The sequence below is a fragment of the Rhododendron vialii genome, chromosome 2a, assembly GCF_030253575.1.
Source record: "Rhododendron vialii isolate Sample 1 chromosome 2a, ASM3025357v1".
NCBI classification, from domain to species: domain Eukaryota; kingdom Viridiplantae; phylum Streptophyta; class Magnoliopsida; order Ericales; family Ericaceae; genus Rhododendron; species Rhododendron vialii.
The window spans coordinates 2,864,663-2,883,155 of NC_080558.1; the positions used below are offsets into that span (position 1 = coordinate 2,864,663).

General features: G+C 37.8%; 1 protein-coding gene across 2 annotated transcripts; it reads right to left on the minus strand.

Annotated features, from left to right (window-relative positions):
• Positions 1–8,099: 8,099 nt before the first annotated feature.
• On the minus strand, positions 8,100–13,774 carry LOC131316484 (serine/threonine-protein kinase STY13-like). Of its 2 annotated transcripts, none has more exons than XM_058345871.1 (7): positions 13,364–13,774; positions 12,751–13,190; positions 10,634–10,755; positions 9,195–9,403; positions 8,919–9,093; positions 8,623–8,757; positions 8,100–8,428 (listed from the first exon to the last, which is right to left on the minus strand). In XM_058345871.1, exons 2-7 carry the CDS (start codon positions 13,109–13,111, stop codon positions 8,222–8,224), a joined length of 1,209 nt encoding a protein of 402 aa, XP_058201854.1. In that variant the 5' UTR covers positions 13,112–13,190; positions 13,364–13,774; the 3' UTR covers positions 8,100–8,221. The 2 variants fall into 2 exon arrangements, with proteins under 2 accessions (XP_058201854.1, XP_058201853.1); XM_058345870.1 differs by having other exon boundaries at positions 13,438–13,773.
• Between the last annotated feature and the right edge of the window lie 4,719 nt (positions 13,775–18,493).

Sequence of the window (18,493 nt, forward strand, 5' to 3'; positions counted from 1 at the left end):
TGTGGGGCCTACCTCGAGTCCCACAAAGATGATTCGAATAATTCATTATTTTTAAAATATTTTTTTATAGAGCCATGTAAAAAATCAATTCAACTCGATACTAGTAATGATTTTTTTTTGAATTTGTAGGGGCGAAACTAATTGCTCAGTGTCATCTCTTTAAATTCAGAAAAAATTCTCATCGATATTAGGTTGAGCTAATTTTTTACAGAGCTCCATAAAAAAATGTTTTAAAAATAATGGATGGTTCGAATCATCTTTGTGGGACCCGAGGTACCCCATAAAACCTATATGCATATGTTCATATGTACCTATAGCTTTTCCGTTTATAAAGGGTTGCTACCGTGAACTCATTGGGCACGAAATAATGCGCACAAAAAACAAAACAGTTGGAACTCGTATACAACTTCGACCGATGTCAATGCACTTTGATAAATATCTATGTACTTTTTACAAATATCGATATACTTTTTTGTTATTATCTAGAGCCTAATGGACTTTAGAGTATCATTTTTCATTTATACACAGGGGAGAGTTGTACAAATCTATTTCGTTCGTGTATCTGTCACTATTCGGGAAGATGACAACAAAAATTTTGAAACTTAAAAATTACATTTTTTCCTTGTACAAATCAGTTTTGTTCATGTATTTATCACTGTTCGATCAGGCTAATTTTTTACGTAAATGATGCACTCAATAAATTCTACAAAATAAATAATTCCGATTATTATTGTAAGCTCAGAAGGAACCCCAAAGGCCCGAAATTAGACTGGACTAGACTGTGTAAAAACTGGACAGGACCCTGTCCCCAGTACACGTGGTGCGGCCTATGGTGAATTTGCTTTCAGAAATTCCACTTTGCCCCAAATGACTTTATTCTAATGTTAGAATTAAATCAAGTCTTTTTTAGGGATTACTTTTTCAAAAAAACTATATTAGAGTTCATATTTTTTGAATTATCCCTTAAGCCAGTAAAATTAAGATTACTATGGAGTAGGGGTGGGATTCGGCTTTCACTCAATTTGAAAATGTGATTCTATATTCAATATGGCATGGTCAAGCACATTTTTATTCTACTATGTTCTTAATATAAAAAAAAATTACATAGAACTGACATCACATTCTCATTCTTACTCAAGATTTCTATCATCTCAACTAGGTATAAAATCTCTAGCAAACCCCTCAAACATCAAATATCAAAAAATTCAAGGGTTTAAGTATTTTTTTAAGTATTTTTTGTATGATTCAGCAATTACATCAAACACTATCTCATGATTAAATTGCCCTTCATACGTACACACAATCATGAGTGTAGGTTTTACACTTAATCAGGCTTAGTTTCCCAAATTGTCTAAATGGACTAAAACCCAAAAAAAAAAAAAAAAAGTTTTCGAAACGGGTCATTCTTTTCACAGTATTAACTAAAAGTCCAAAATAGCGGAAACAACTTTTCTAAAGGCCATAAGCTATGTACGGACTTTTTTATGAAAAATTTACCCTGCGTGTATAAAAATGAGTGTGGTTGTAGATTAATTCATACACAAGATAGCCCATTTTCTCTCTCTTCTTATGAATTTGCAGCTATGAGCAGATTGTATCTGGCCACTTTCAAGGCCACATACTTCTTGAGATAGTCTACTTTGTCAAAATTCTCTTTAAAGGAAAAAGAAACTTGTCTTCATTTGTTTGGTTGATAAAGTGGAGAGAGTGCACGCTTAGAAAAAGGAATGCCGTTTATGTTTTGAAAGCATACTACTATTTCTTGACATTTAGATCGAGACCCCCAATTTCCAAAGCCCATCCCTAACAAGTGGCCTTGATAGAGCTCAATAGAAGAAACGGATTCATGTAGCCGACACCAAGTGATTGGGACGTAAGGCTTTGTTTGGTTTGGTATACCCAACAACCACAAAAAAGAAAAAGGCATACATTTGCTCCATTTGGGCAAGAGTACAATGGTTGTTTTTGATTGCTGACATGCCCCAAACTATAGGTAGGTTTTCCGATGACTTGCTTTCCATGAGCTCTCACTATCGCGATAATCAATTGTCTTTGTCGTACAAAAATAGATATGCAAATAGGCCATTCCCAGACTCAAATCCGTAGCGAAGGTAAGCGTCAACTAGACATATATCCGATTGATGAACAAGAAGGAAAATGGAAAGTCGGTTTGCCTGCCCATTCGTACATCTGGAGTCTTTTCCTAGGAAGCCAATGAAGTGGGCCGTTGTTGCTGCTGAGAATCATAATTGGGGTCGGGGGTGTTGCGTTGTTATAAGCGGGTCTGGGGGCAGAGCTTGCACCGGGTTTTGCTCGATATCAGTGCATGCTACGGGCACAAATTAAAAGAGCATGCTGCATACCATAGAATTTGACCACCCCAAACTCAATTACAGTCTGTTGCAATATGTGTTAACAGAGCATTAAAGTGTCGCATCTCGGTGTTTGATGGAATAATCTCTGGCTCCTAATTCCATTATCTTCTGCGACGAAATTTTGTATGTGTCGTTGTCTATTTTGTATTGTCACATCGTCAAAACTCATAGAAGGGCACGGAGTGCAGGAGGAGAAAAGGGAGGAAAACAGAGGTCACCAAGTTGTTAACTTCTGTTCCTCTCCAATTTAGAAACCATCATTGAATGGTGATAAAGTTTCAAAATTGGAAGAAAAGGTAAGTGGGTGAATTGGGAAAAAAAAAAAAACCCATTCAGATATGGATGATAACGGGGCAAAAGAGCTCCAAGGATTAGTCCGGTTGGTTCGATTGTTTGGGTCGGATCGCAATAAAGTTATTTCTTGTGAATTCTCTAGCTTCGGCATGGATGACATGTCTTTGACCGGACCGGGAGGGAATTAGTTGAGGCGCGCGTAAGCTGAATTGGACATCCGTGACCTTCGAAAAAGAAAATGACAAAAAAAAGGAAGATAAGAGGGCCTAAAGTGCGTGTACGTATTTGTCGGGAATCTTATCTTCCATGTAATTAGTGCTTAATAGACAACAATATTTTTCCTATTGCAATGGATATTTATCTAGTCTAGCCACCAAAAAATAAAATTTCTGCAGTGGAAATTTCTTGGTTTGTCTTGTGTGACACACCAACCAAATGCATGGAACAAATTTTAGTGCCTTTCATTTTCATTTCCAACAATGTGGATGATGTTGAAGTTCTTTTTGCTTCTATGTACTCTCCTATTTCCACCTGGGGAAAAAAGGTTGGATAAGCAGAGAGAATGGGAGAGGAGTCAGCCATCATCTCGTTCTCATTGTGGTCCATGTCCACTTATGCTTTATCTAATGCATCGTTGTGTACTCTAGGACGGACCGAAGGGGAGATGAATCCGGGCGACTATCCTAATTAAAATTTAAAATTTCTTTAGAGTCATAATAGTTTTTTTTCGCAAAAACGTTCAAATTATTAGATAAAATCTAAGACCCGCTTGTCTTAGAATTTGAATAAGTTCAATGATCATCCTAACAAGATTATATAAAATATTTTAACACTGAAGGGGGTGTTTCCGGTTGTGAAAAATTTGTCGATTTTTATTTGTGGTTGAGAAGTTGTTGAGTGTTTTCAGTAGTGAATAAGTTTTTGAGAAATATCAAGTTGTTTTCGGTAATAAATAAGTTGTTAATTGATGGGTTTGTAAGTAGAGTTACGGTAAAAAAAAAAGTTTTTTTGTTGACAACTATGAAAAGTGTGATTGAATCTGTTTCACTATGTACAAGACGCATCAAACAGAAACATCTCAGATTCTCAGTGATTCCTCCCAAAGCGCATTATGCGCATAAGCTGAAGCAAGGCACATGAACCAATAACAGTTGTAAAAGCATTCTGGCTACGTGCGAGCACGTCGCGCCTTTCGCAAGTAATCAACTACAAGCCTAGGAGTTCAGTTCTTACGCAGTTCAAAAGAGCTCTAAATGCTTAGGCTTGGAGTTGATTCATCTCAAGAGCTCTATGTATCCTAGCTGACACGCCATTAGCAATATAATGGCCTAAGGCAGAAGCAGCTAGAGGGCACAACACAAACCATACCAATGAACAACCAAGCAATCTTCAAACAAAACCCGAGAGATCAAACCCTCATTCGGTTCTCTAGCAAGTGTCTGCATCAGCAACTCAAATACTGAGAAAGAAATTCCTATAGAACAACAACCGAGATATTTCAGAATCCAACGACAACTTGTAGAATCTAAGAGGAAAACGAGCACCATTAAGGGTCTTTCCCCTTGAAAGGAAAATCTTTTTCAAGTAGAAGAGAATTTGACGAGGAGTGCTCTCATGAACAAAGGGGCAAACAAGAAATGCGAAATGGTAATTAATACTCCCTTCGTACCAATTTAAATGTCTCTTACGATTTTCTGTGCATTTTCAAACCCCCAAAAAATATACTTCTTTACATATTATTTTTTTATTTTCTAACACCAAATTAAAGTGCTCATTGAGTACTTTAATGAGTACTTTAATTTGATGTAAGACAATTAAGAAAATAATATGTAGAAAATTTATTTATTTTTGGTTTGAAAATGCACGAAAAAACGTAAGGGACATTTAAATTGGGACGAAGGGAGTACAACTTAATGGTTGCTATTCCGCCATGTCATGCACAATCCTTTATAGTTTCTTGAACTAAAGGGGAAAACAAGAGGGAAAAAAAAAGGTAAAGAAAAGAAGAGGAAAGCTTATTCACGGAGGTGAATTGTGAATGTCCAAATGTGCTTTGAACGGTCTAGATTTTTAAAAAACTTTTTTGGGAAAGAGTTCTCTTCTCCGAAAAGATTTTTTAAAAATTCAGACCGTTCAAAGCCGAAATAGACGGGTGGGATCGCATGGCTCCATGAATAATTGAATCACGGCTCCTCCATGAATAAGTCAATCTCAAAGAAGAAATGAGAGTAAGGGAAACTAAAATCCTCATCATTGGGGAGAACAATTGGATCGACATATGGCATTCTCTATGTCGACATGAGAAAATCTTATTTGCGGACCATTCCGTAAAGAAGAGATTACGGAGGCCAATCGCGCGTATCTAAAGTGTTTTCGGACGGTCCGGATTGAAAATCAATTATGACCAGTAACAATTAATTATGACCAGTCATAATTGAATACAAATCTCAGCCATTGATTGCGCGAATGGATGACTGAGATTGCATCACTCTGTGAACAACCTGTTCACGGAGCCTCCGTGAATAAGTTTCTCTCTGTCGACATACTTCTTTTAATAGTGCCGTGACCTTTGTATCCCTCTTGCATTTTCACTTGTCCAAAGAAAGAAATTATTTCTCTTGCATCTTCAGCCATAGCACTGTATCATTTCTTAATTTTTTGCCTTTTTCTCTTTGCAATACGCATAGGACGCGAGTGACAGGACTTGATGAAGGTTAACTGCACACTCATACGATCTTTGCCGAGAGATAGGAGCATTCAGTGGAACCAGTGAACTACACTTGCTTCTGGATAGATGTGTGGGACAGAGGGCTCGTGGTACCTGCTTCCCACCCTTCCTCCTCTGCTTTGAGAACCGTGTGAACGGAGAGTGGGCAGAAGGGAAGGAGGTTTTCATACGGAGTCGCACACTTACTTGAGCAGTGCGGGAGACTGGGGAATGGGTCAAGTAAACTCCCCAGGGGCCAGAAAAATAACAACAGACGAAGCTTTACTACCAACCCTTTGATTACTTCTTTAGAAATTGCTTGTATTTTTGTCGCTGGAATTTGCACATGTAAAGAGTCTACACTCACTTCACAGAGTTCATCTTCCAAAGAAAGAAAACTTCATTAGGTGCTTCCAATTTGTGGCAGTACTCACTAGGGTGTCCAGGGACGTTGTTACGCCTGCTCACAATTTGGTTAAATCTGCAATTCGTTAGTAGATTTATGACGTTATGTTTCCGTTTCCCAAAAAAAAAATTCGGGCCTTGTGGATGCAGGAGTGTCGATGATGGAGGTGGTGATTTGCTGATGAGATAAAATGGTGCTTCGTCGGCCAAGAGTTCTGGTAGAACATCTTGCCAGCCAATCCTCGAATTATTCCGCAAGGCAAATCAATTTCATGCGACCCCCAAGCACACGAGTGCAGAAGAAATTCGGAGTATTGGCATCGATTGTATACTTTGTATAGTTGGGAGAATTACATCTCACTCTCACGTATAGTAGGCGCAACCTAATCATGCTTCTCTCCATCCATTCTTAATTTCCGTTCATAAACGTAATAGATCGTGCAACACCCAAGCACACATGGAGAATAAATTCGGAGTATTATGCTAAATCTTAAAACCAGCATAGTAACATCCCCATAAAAGCGTCTCGTTATCCACTTCTTGATTTGTCGCTAGCGTTCCCAGCAATTCCTACTCAAAAACATACAGTAAAATGTTGGACAACAATTTAGGCTTAGCAGACCTTTAATTTACCCATCCATTACAATTGAGTGAGTCATCACACCATGGTAAAGAAAAGAAGTACTTCAATTTAAGAACAGAGGTGTGTTTCTCTCAGTCTCCCGCTCTTTGAAACCCATATCGGGCTAGCATAGCAGGGGAACTAGATTCAGAGTTCAGCAGTTAGTCCTTCGTTAGAGAAAAGGAATCTGGTTCTTCATTGAAAGCCAAAGGGTGACATGCGTCAGACAGATACACAAGGCCGTTCGATGTGTCTGTGCTTCTCAGCATAGATGCATAGATTGTGCTCTTGCATCCAAGATATCTTAAGAACATGCTTTGTACTTTTCAGCTATAGCTGTTTGGGTAGAACTGGCTTGTATGATTGTATCCATGTGGAAAGGAATTCGTATCCTTATTAGAGCATCTCTCTGTGTTATTTTCTATTCACATGATCGAGTTACATTTTTATTTTGAAGAATCATATAACTCGTACTCCCTAGTATAGCATTTTGGCGGCAAAAGTAATAGGTAAACATAAAACAAAACTATTGAGATATCATCACCCCATAAGGAGTTTTTTAATGTCCCTTCACTGATAACATTCAATAATTGGTAGGATGTATCATGGAAGAGAAGTATTTCTCTGAAAGAAACGAGATTCATCGATCGCAGTCGAGAATTGCAAGTATCCTACAATGATAGCATTCAAATGGTTCATGTATGAAGTAAGTTGGTCCTGTATTTCCATTAGTCTCATGACCATCAGATCCTTTTTTATTTCCAGTGATTTGCATGTTAGAAAGAAGGATCCCAAGTTTCCCTCTCCATGGTTTCAAATAACTTTTAGTAACAGAGTTGGGTGCAAGTCTTTCTCATCAAGTCACTTTTTGAAATGTCTACTCAGGACAGATTGAGTATCAGTTCCTTTCATGATTTATGCGGCGGAACTGTCGAATCCAGCCCTATAACTAGGGATTCAACTTCCGAACATGATTCGGAGGTTGACTCTGATCAATTCGGAAGTTAATTTTTGAGTAAAAACCCATAATTCGGAATTGGAAATTGATTTTTGCGCTTCACTTTTTACCGATGGCGTTCCAATTTTAAACTTCATGAACAAAGTGGAGCGCTATCAATAAAAAGTGGAGCGCGAATATCAATTTCCTTCGGAATTTAACTTGTGAATCCAGGCCTATAATTCGGAATTCAACTCCAGAACGATTTCGAATGGAACTTGAATCTGGGACGGAACCTTGGGTTTCTTGGTCTCCTTCGATCGATCTCCAGGAATCAACGTGAGGCTATGGGTGTGGATCTTAAATCCTCGAATTCTCTACAAGATGATAGAGATCTCCAGGAATCAACGTGAGGCTATGGGTGTGGATCTTAAATCTTTGAGGCTATGGGTGTGGATCTTAAATCCTCGAATTCTCTACAAGATGATAGAGAGCTTTGGGCGTGGATGAGAAGGAACTGGGTTTGGGGGATGAGAGAGAGCTTTGGGTTTCCGATGCCGATGGCAACGGTGACAGAGTTTATTAAGTACTAAGCGGGAATCTACTCATTGCATGAATTTATCAAACAAGGCAATGAAATGAATGACCACGAAATTTGAAGGATTACTTTTCCGACAAATTTAAGAACAAAAATTTAGTGAACATGTATATATGGAATGAATCACAATGAGACTTGCGGGGTAGCAACTGGCACAGACAAAATCAATAATGGTGAAACTTGTAGAGATAATTATTTGTTTTCAGTACAACTACATGCTTTTTTTGTTCATACGAAAACTCTGAAACACTACTTCATCGACCAAAACAAATGAATAAAGGATTCAGGGACCCCGGGCTCGAGTAAAGCAAAAGCAGCCTCCGCCCTGGCCTTCGGGTATCATACCTCCTCCTTTGCTCGTGTCAATTGCTTCTAACATCCTCACAACCTCATCCATGTCGGGACGTTTTTCTGGGTTTGTATCCCAACATTTCTTCATGATGTTCGCTAAAGAGTTCGGGCAACATCTGGGTATTTCTGGCCTCAAATTCTGGTAACATGGGCACAATATTATCTCCAGGGTATATGGATTTATAGCCTTTTATAGAATAAAATTTACTCGGGATGTCCAAAACAACTAGTAAAAAGAACACAAGGCAATTTTATAAGGTTTGTTGGAGCCGAAATATTTGGAAACAAGTGGCACTTCGACATTTACTTAACAAAGTCAATAATTAAGCTTACCTGGCGAACAACGGCGGACGAAACTTCAGCAAAGCTAAGGTCTGGATAGGGCAGATCACAACAATAGATTTCCCATAAGCATATACCAAAGCTATAGACGTCACATTTTCTATTATAAGGCTTGCCATCAAGAACCTGCAAAAATGGAGTTACCGATTTTTCCTTTTAAATGAGACGGAAATAAAGCCAAAACCAAACATATCATATAAGGTTTTATTTCTCACACTTGCCCTTTTTTGATGTAATAAAAAATGTTGTTTTTCATCTGCGAGAACTTGTTTAGAAGATGAAAGTACCTCTGGTGCCATGTACCCAAGGGTTCCAGTTTCACCGGTCATGTCTTGCGGATTCTGAGCTTCAACACGAGCAACACCAAAATCAGCAATTTTTAGATTTTTGTGAGCATCTAGTAACATATTTTCAGCTTTAACGTCACGATGTACAATTTTCTTTGAATGCAGATAACTTAGTCTGCAAACGACAAAAAGGGAGTGAAACTCTCTATCAAGAGAAATAACATTTACAACAGTTTTAATACAAGAATGAGGGACAAAAAAAGAAAAGAAACTCACCCTCTAGAGAGGCCCAAAGCAAGTTGAATCACTATTTGAAAAGCCAGCTTCTTTCTCCTATTCAAATAAAGGAGCTTTTTCAGCGTCCCACCAGTTTGGTATTCCACAAGCACACAACAAGCTCTTGATGGAAGGGTAACATAACCATCACCAGAAGCATCTTTTGAAGGAATCTTGAGATTTGATGTCCCCATTGAAGCACCAACAAACTGCAACGAATATCTATGGCATCATCACTATGTAGGAGAAAAGTTTGAAGTATCATATCATCAAGTGTTCGGCCATATTCATTAGCTTGTTTGTTAAACGAGCCGAGCCCGAGTTACATAGAGCTCGGCTTGGATGGGCTCACGAGCCAAGCACTATCCATGGTTAATATGACTACTCATTACTCAGTACTAGAAAGGTTTAAGCTTGCTAACTTTTAACTTGATTGGTCATAATACAAAGCTGCCATATGTTAACATATCGTGCGTACACAGTTGATGCAAGAAAAGCAAAGGGAGTGAAAGAATTTATAGCAAATGAATGGCTGGAGAGTGTAGTCATAAGTAAAAGCATAGGAAAGGCATTCAATGTTAAAGTCATCACCGCCTCTCCAAACAATTCTGGAAATTTTTGGGTTCCTCCGAAATGTTCAGGATCCTGCTGAAATGGTCTGGACACTACTAGAAAGTTCCGGGTCCCTCTGGATTACAATGGAAGCCTCCGGACTCCACCAGATCCTACCGGAACTTCCGGTACTTGAAACTTCTAGATTTCCCCACCATATTTCCCTCACCCTCCACATTTAGCTAGAACCTTCTTGTATTATCCCTAGAAATCTTAACCTAGAATGTTTCTAGTCTAGAATGTTCTAAGTGCATCTATAAATATGACTGTGGGTCTCATTTGTAAGTGTGTGCAAAGAGTGAGTGTACAAAGTGTCAGTGAGAGGTCACTTGAGTGAGAGTGTTACTTGTGCGTACCTTGAGTGTGGTATTGTTGTGTACAAGTGAGTGTACTTGTGTAAAGTTGTATTGAATAAGAGTGACAATATTCAATACAAGTGTATAGTTTGGGCGTCCAAACTCAACATTCAACACCAGTCCCACATCGGTGAACTTCAAAACATCTGTAGACAAAGAGTCCATCTAAGCCTTTGAAACACCGAGCTAGTCTCACGCATGATGTTCGAGCTTCCGCAAGCCGAGCTCGAGCTAAGAAAATGAACTACAAGCCGAGCTCGAGCCCAACTTTCACAGCTCGAAACGAGCTGACGAGCTGAGCCCGAGCATGTCAAATTAAGCTCGGCTTATTTGCAACTGTATCAGTTATACGGAGTACATAACAATGCAACTTCTGCTTTCCAGAATGACATTTGCACATAAATATTACATCTTTACAGTTATAACAGGTTGTTAACCTTTCAAACTATTAGAAAAGTCAAGTAGTTCTACCTTGGTGATATTTGGATGGTCCAGTTTGTGCCAAACAGCAACTTCTTGACGAAATGATGCCCGTAAAGCAGTAGTTTCAGCAGTTGTGGCCATGCCATCCTCTCCCCAGTCCAACAGCTTCACTATAATAGAAAAGATAAAGATAATTGTGGTATAGTAGGGAATCCTAGAACAAGCATAAATAAAATGGAGAGTACACAAATTGTTTTAGGGATTCTTGCTCGTTTCTTTATTTAGCAGTGAGTTGCACTTAGTAGATCTTATTATTACATAATCCCTCCATCCTATTTGTTTGCCTGTGGTTCCAATTTGGGATGTCATAAAATGCATGTTCACTTTGAAAGGATCATGACTAGTTCTAAAACTGAGCATAACGGGGCAATGCTGAAAACCATTGCGTATTAATCACTTTTATATAGGATTAAAAAAAGAGTATTTAATGCATGTTCATTTCAAAACTTAGAACTCCCAAACGGACTAACAAAAAGGAGCGGTGAGAGTACCAGTTGCTAGATAACTCACCAAAGACATGAATCTTCCAAAAGGATAATTTCAATCTACGAAGTTCTTTTGTTTAGCATAGAAACGCTTTTCCAGTACATCAGCAGTTCAGCAACATTTACTGATAATTTAAATTTGTCTAATTTAATGAATAATTACCCAAGGTTCACTTATTTGGACTAAGCCATAATGAAAAGATATATCTCTTACCAACAGCAAGCTATCCCCTTTCCCACCCAAGTTCCCTTTGATTGAGAGGATATTCCAAAGTTTCTTCGCAATATAGTAGGTGTAGTCAACATAACTAAATCTCAAAATCAGAATTTCACATTGACACCAATGTCTCTCATCCCTAACTTGTCTCCCAGTGATTCACCAAAAAAAAATACTTGTCTCCCAGTGTGAATAACATCTACTTACACAAATAACGATTCCATCTTCAATTATTCTGTATGCATATCAATCTATTATTCACTGTAACAGTTTACAGAAGCATGCAGCACAAAATTCCATTTCTCCACTAGAGCATGACCAAAGACACGATGACAGGGTAGATTGTGGGAAGGAATCAGTTCAGCACTTGATAGTGATACCATTCGAAGGTAAAGAGAATAAGTTCATGGGAAAAGACAACTAGTGGCTGGGTAGTTTGTTCAGGTGACAGCATTGATCACTTATTCCCACATTACCCTTTGGATTTGGCACTGTGGCATAGACTATTACAAATGGAGGAGCTCCTTCGGATAGTCTCAGTTTCATGTTCTAAGGTGGTTTTCATCAGCTATGAAGGTTATGAACTTATGGGACCAATAAGAAGGCCTGACTAGCTTAGATTTGTGCTATTATTGGTCAGCTTTGGGTAGTTTAGGTGGAAATAAACGTGCGATTTTGTATGACAAGTCTCATATTTTTGGGCTTTTGTGTCATCTCCTTTTGATAGTCCGACAATAATAGAACTTTCTCATAGAGAATTGCTTGAAACTTCACTACATACTTCGTGAAAATAGGTAACCATCCAATAAAACTATGAGCGAATGATTTCCCAATGGGATAAAAATATATTGGTCCAATTCACATGTTTTGAATAACAAAACACCCAAACAGGCAATCTAGTTAAGACATGGAACGAGATATACTTCAATCCTATCCTACAAACTGTTTTCTACTTTTTCAGCTATGCAGTACAACAAGCCATGGAATCAGATAGAAATATATGCCAGAAAGAAGATGTAAGGAACTCGATAGGGCAATATTTAGAACTAAATGGTCGAACTGACAGATAAAGATGTGTTACACGCTACTCTCCCGGCAAGAACCACTTTTTCAATTGCGATTTTTGTTAGTCTTGAGAAAACATGGAAGGGATACTTTAAGGCAGAGAATTTGTAGAAGTTTACACAATTTCTAGCACCCAATTTTAGATGACATAAAAAAGGAGCAAAGCCTGAGCCCATTCACAACAATCACAACCTATAGCAGCCTTTAAGTTCCAATGGAAAAAAGGAGCCATGTTGGAATCAACCTGCAAGATTATATTTCATCCATTTTCCTACAGACAAAATAGACCACAAAGCAAATATTCGATTCATAAAAGTACACAAGAAGAGGGGTTATACCTGCGACATCTTGGGTATCATAAGTACCGCGATAAACCGTACCGTAGGTGCCCCGAGCTACTAAATATCTTATATGCAACTTAGATGGATCAATCTCCCACTCTTCCTTTGGCTTTGCAGCTTCTGAATTCTTCGACCAGACCCGGCTCACGTGCCTCTCCAGCTGAACATCTAAACTTTTCAGATCAATCTTGTCAGCTCTGACAAACATATCTTTGCTACTAAAATTTCCATTTCTCTTCCCCAACATATTTCTGCAGCTAAGGCTCCCCCAACCTTTCAATTTTGAGTTTGAGCCAAAGCTCACTTCTTCATCAGTTTTGGCAACCTCTCCAATTTCACCTTCTGCTTTCACATCCATTTTAAAGAACCCAATTGAAGAAACAATAGTACAAAACACCTAATGATAGAAATCCCAATTCCACAGAATACCCTCTTTTCTGATAGCAAACAGCAAACAACTCAATCAGAAAATTCTAACCTCTTGATGATCCTCCAAGAACCCCACAAGAGACTAATCAAGCAACTAATTTGACTAAAACAAAAAAACTCTAGAAGGATTTTTCGTCGTTGGGTTTGAAAATAACATTCGAAAAAGAGTTTCAAATAAGACCCAGATACACAAATCCAACCCAATTCCGAAAGGAAAATTTGAAGCTGCGACTTTTAGCTGCTCAAAACCCTAACCTTTTCTCACCAACCATAATCTTGATCAGACCCCACGGAAATGACCAGATTCCCAAACTCTCTATAAAGAGGCCGAGGACCCATCAATTGGAACACGAAAAAAGCTTACGGCACAAATTTGAATGATACCCACAAAGGAAACTTAGTAAAATTCAACACCCATATTATTAAAATATTGAAGAGACAAATGCAAGCGAAAGGGTTGACCAAACACCAACTGGGTCCAGGAGAAAAGTGCCGCTGGCATTGCTTGAAAGTTTCAGAAGGTGTAAATTGACTAGGTGGAGCCGTGGAGAGCTGTGAGAGGTACGGGTAAAAGACATGTTTAGAGAGAGAGAGAGAGAGAGTCAGAGAAGCAGAAAGAAAAACGCGGGGTCAGAAGGTGTAAATTGACTTGGCGGACTCGTGGAGAGCTGCGAGAGGGACGGGTAAAAGACATGTTTAGAGAGAGAGAGAGAGAGTCAGAGAAGGAGAAAGAAAAGCGCGGGGTTTATAATACGAGCCTTTTATAGTGACATCTTGGTAAAGAATAAATGCTAGGCATACAATTTAATGGAAAATGACATTCCAAATTTTTATGATCATACTTCATAATTTGTTTTTTATTTTATCTTGTTATGTAGTATAATTTTTACACTAAAAAATAAATTTTAAAATGTCATCATAAAAAAATGAAGTGTCAAAATAATTTTCCTTTTAAAATACAAATATACAATTCTGTCTTTGATCGTTCGATACACACGATGAAATCATCTAAATCCCAGAGGGGTAAACGGGACGACCAATTAAAAGTAACTCAACCACAAATTCAAAGCCACTAACCAAGTTTCATACTTAGCAATCCAAATCAACAATCGAAGTAAATTGCAATAAAGCTAAAGAATAAGAACGCGAGATATATGTGGAAACTGCTAAAGGTCAACATAAGCTAAGCATAAAATCATGGCCTAATCTACTCAATTTTTCATAAATTAAAAGGTTTAACAAAAAGTCTACAACTTAGGAATTATCAAATTTTATTCCAAGTCACATTTAACTCAACTTCTTGACTAGTACCCCGTGCCCCTTCTTGACCCCATAGAAATCCTCGAGCTCAATCTCTATTCTAGAACGGCTATGGCATCCGGCCATGTAGATTCACTGACATGAATAAATGTATGATAAAAATGAAAACGTTTTGGTAAAAAGAATTAATCTGGAGGGTTTAAAAAGCAACGTGAAATGCAAATGATATGATTATACCTCTGTTGATTGAATACCAAGCATTTTCCTCATGCATAGACTTCCTAACCAAGCGGAGTATCAAAACTCGATAAACACAAGGACTACCTTCCAAATCCAAAATGAACAAAGAGCTAGAAAATACAGATTTCAATAGTTTGTCGGATTCTGGAAATTGTCAATACCACTCACACGTGGGTACACAAGCATGGAACGATTCTGACCATATGTGTATCTAAAATTGTGTGCGTAGATGTTCTGTTGTAAAAGTTCGAAGGGCAAAGGTTCAAGGAATCAACAGCCGATGATCAGTAGCATTGCAGTTATATTTTGTGTCCCGTATTTTTAAGTGTCTTAATTGCTAGAGCTATCTCATACGTATCAATTCAAAAAATTTGACCGGTAAAAGTCTGTTAATAATTATAAGTAAATTGTTAAATTATCCGAAATAATTACTCCTACTTGAGAGAATCGAAACCCCTTACAAAATCTAATAAGAAAAAGATAATTGAAGGGGAGTACAGAGCTCCAGGATAAGTATGAATGACATACGTAATTTTTTTTAGGTTATTTTTAGTATAAGATTGTACTTTATATAGACTCACCTGACTTTTCTTCGAAGTAATCTCGTACAAGGTAAACGCGATAACTTCTTCGGATGACGTCATGCATGAAGCATTGAACATAGCGGTTATACCCACATGCCTGAACTGTCTTTCCGCCAATTACGCAGGCCATGAAGCTCGGATCCGGGTCAGGCGCCGACTGGCCCAACTAAGGGATTGTTCGGCTAAATAAGCCACTTGCTTTATTTTTTTGTTTTTATTCAAATTTTTTTTCACATTTGTTAGTTTTTTGTTATTTTTTTGGGATTATTGTTTCTTCATGACAAGAGAAATCTAAAAAGTAAGTAAAAATTTACAATTGAAATCCAATTTTTTTTGAATAAAGATGAAAGAATTGGCTTATTTTTGTCTTTATTCAAAAAATTAGGTTTTGATCGTAATTTTTTACTTTTTAGATTTTTCTCGTCATGACGAAGCAATAATCCCCAAAACAAATTGACGAAAAGTAACAAATGTGAACAAAAAATTAAATAAGAACAAAAAAATAAGCTACTTGACTTATTTAGCTAAACAACTCCTAATCAATTAGGGCAGAGTGTTTGGCTCTACTGAGAACGAGTCCGCTTGCTGACCCGGAATCCGAAGGCCCGGCCCGATCAATATTTGCGGTCCGATCCAATACTCTGCCAAATTAATGTGGCTGCTAGAGCGTTGGCCCTGCCCAGGCGAGTCTGATTCGGCCCACTGCGTGCAAATCTTTGAGCTTATCGTAACAGCCTATGATCCAGTAGCCTCCCTTGCTGAAATCTCTTCCAAATCCAGCCGGACTGGAATGAGGCTCAAAACGAACAAGGTTTTGTAAATTTTTTCGAACTTTTTTTTAAGTTCGGTTCGTTGTTGTCTTATTCATCTTGTAGAGACGAATCAAAAAATATCAAACAACCAACATATAATTTACTCATCAGACAATTCAAATTAAAACAACTTAGTTAAAATTGATTGACTCGTTTACAAACTACTCTGTCAAACAAGATGAAACGCTACGCCAAAGAAAAGAGTTTGAACTTCACTAGTCATGTTGGACAAAAGGAACACAACTTCAGGTAGGACAAATGTAAACGATTAGGTTGGCTTCTTACGCTTGGACTATATAACAAGACCTTCCTTTAAACAAAATTTTATCTTCTAATTTCCCAAGAAAGCTAAGGTCAAGCAATGGCCCATTTTCTTAATTTTTTAAAGTTTGGTTGGTGGTTGTTTTCGTTTTTCTTGTAGAAACGAATAAAAAAGTCAAAACGTCTTAATGAAAAGTAGGAGTATAAGTTATTCTTAAGAGAGTTTAAAGTAACGATTAATTCAAAATTGGCTGACTCGTTTGCACAACTTACTCTATTGAACCAGATTATGAAATACTGCGCAGAAGAAAAAAAAACTACTAACAAGTTTTCTTTTCTTGTTCAACCAAACTTAGTTTAATTTAGACCAAAAGGGACACAACTATATATGTGTAGGACAAATTTAAGGGATTAGGTTGGTTTCATATGCTTGGACTGTAACAAGACCTTCCTGTAAAGTGTAAACAAACATTTCTCTTCCAATTTCCCAAGAAAGCTAAGGTCAAATAATATTGGCCCATTTTCCCAGCCAGAAAAATAACAGTAGTAAAATGGTAATCTCAATTGACCTTGTAAGCCATGGCTACTGCACAACACAATTCCCCAAGCTTATTTCCAACTTTTTCTCTATTGCAAGTTGAGAATTAATCTAAACCAAAAGATTTTCACTTTGGAGTGTTTGCTTTTAGTGTTTATGTGGATATCATATGATTGGAATCTAACATTTAACATTTACCTTCGAGGATGGTGAATCTCTCTCCATGGAATTTTAATCACGCGGTTTATTTTTGGGCTTGGGTGGGCCGGTGTCTTGGTGGTCTTGGAATTTTTTTTGGTGTAGATTGTTTGGTTTGTCTGGCAGTTCTCGATTTTTTGGGTGTGGTTTTGGTTGGCTTCTTGCTTTTTCTTTGGGTGTGATTATGACCAGAATCCTTTTAATTTAGTCACTTTTCAAACCCATGCTCCATCAGACTCTATATATATTCGTACTCCATCCCATGGGAATATTTCTATTTCTATAGTATATTTTATGCTTTCTTTTGTTGTTGCTCTCTCTCCCTCACTCGATCTCATTCGTTTTCTAACTGATTACGTTGCTTTTCTCCTTACGAACAAAGCATGTAAACGAGAACGTACAAGTGGGTTTCTTCTTGAAAATAGATATTAAAACTCAGTTCCATATAATGTTCCTATACTCTTATCTTTCATACATTTCGTAGAATTCAATATTAAATGAATAGATCCCACGAAAACGTGTGATGCATAGACACTGAAAAATAATGCGACCATACATAAAACCACGAAGGAATTACTCCCAAAGAATGTGGGAATTTGGGAAAGTACAACATTATCTAAGTGTACTTTTCCTAAAGGATCATTATGGCATCATTGAACGGACAAAATTACTAGTATCATTTATACGGTTGAGTACTAAACTGCAACCTTGCTAGCTAGTTAGGGTTTTGGGCCTTGGGAGGCGGGGTGGGTGTCACATGTCAGTGGACTTTATAAAGGGACCACTTCTCACCTAATAAAGGATGCATGGGAGGACAAAAGTGATACTATAGGACGGAAAAATTTTCAGTGTTGGGTAGGCATCACGTGGTGCCCGTTCGCTGCAATCGAGCCGTAGTGTCGGATGGGTATCACGTGGTGTCCGTTCGGCGCAATCGAGCCGTCCTTTATATTTTTAAATTGTTCGGATTTGGAGAAAGTAAGTGTTGAAGTGAGAGGAGAGAAAGAGTTTCAATATGCCAAACAGATATAACGTAGGATATACCTACCCGACACCGAAAAATTTCTTCTGTAGGGGACTACCTCAAAATTAAAAAGGTTAAAGGAGATTTATTTTGAAGCCCATGTCTACTATTTTTTATGTACTAGATTTTCTATTTTCAAGATCTAATTTTCTACTTAAATACCGCAAACCCCATGAATCTTAAAGATCAAATTGCTAAAGATTTACAATATTATTATCTAGAGGTAAACCTAAAATCCCAATGGGTTGACTTGGTGGTCAACAACCTCTTAATATATGAGTTTGCCTCGTAGATATGAATTTGGTTTTATATTTGAAATATCTTCAATGGTATTAACTCGTATGGAGTCGGTCCATACGAGATTTTGTTCCAACTTCAATTAGGACCACTACCA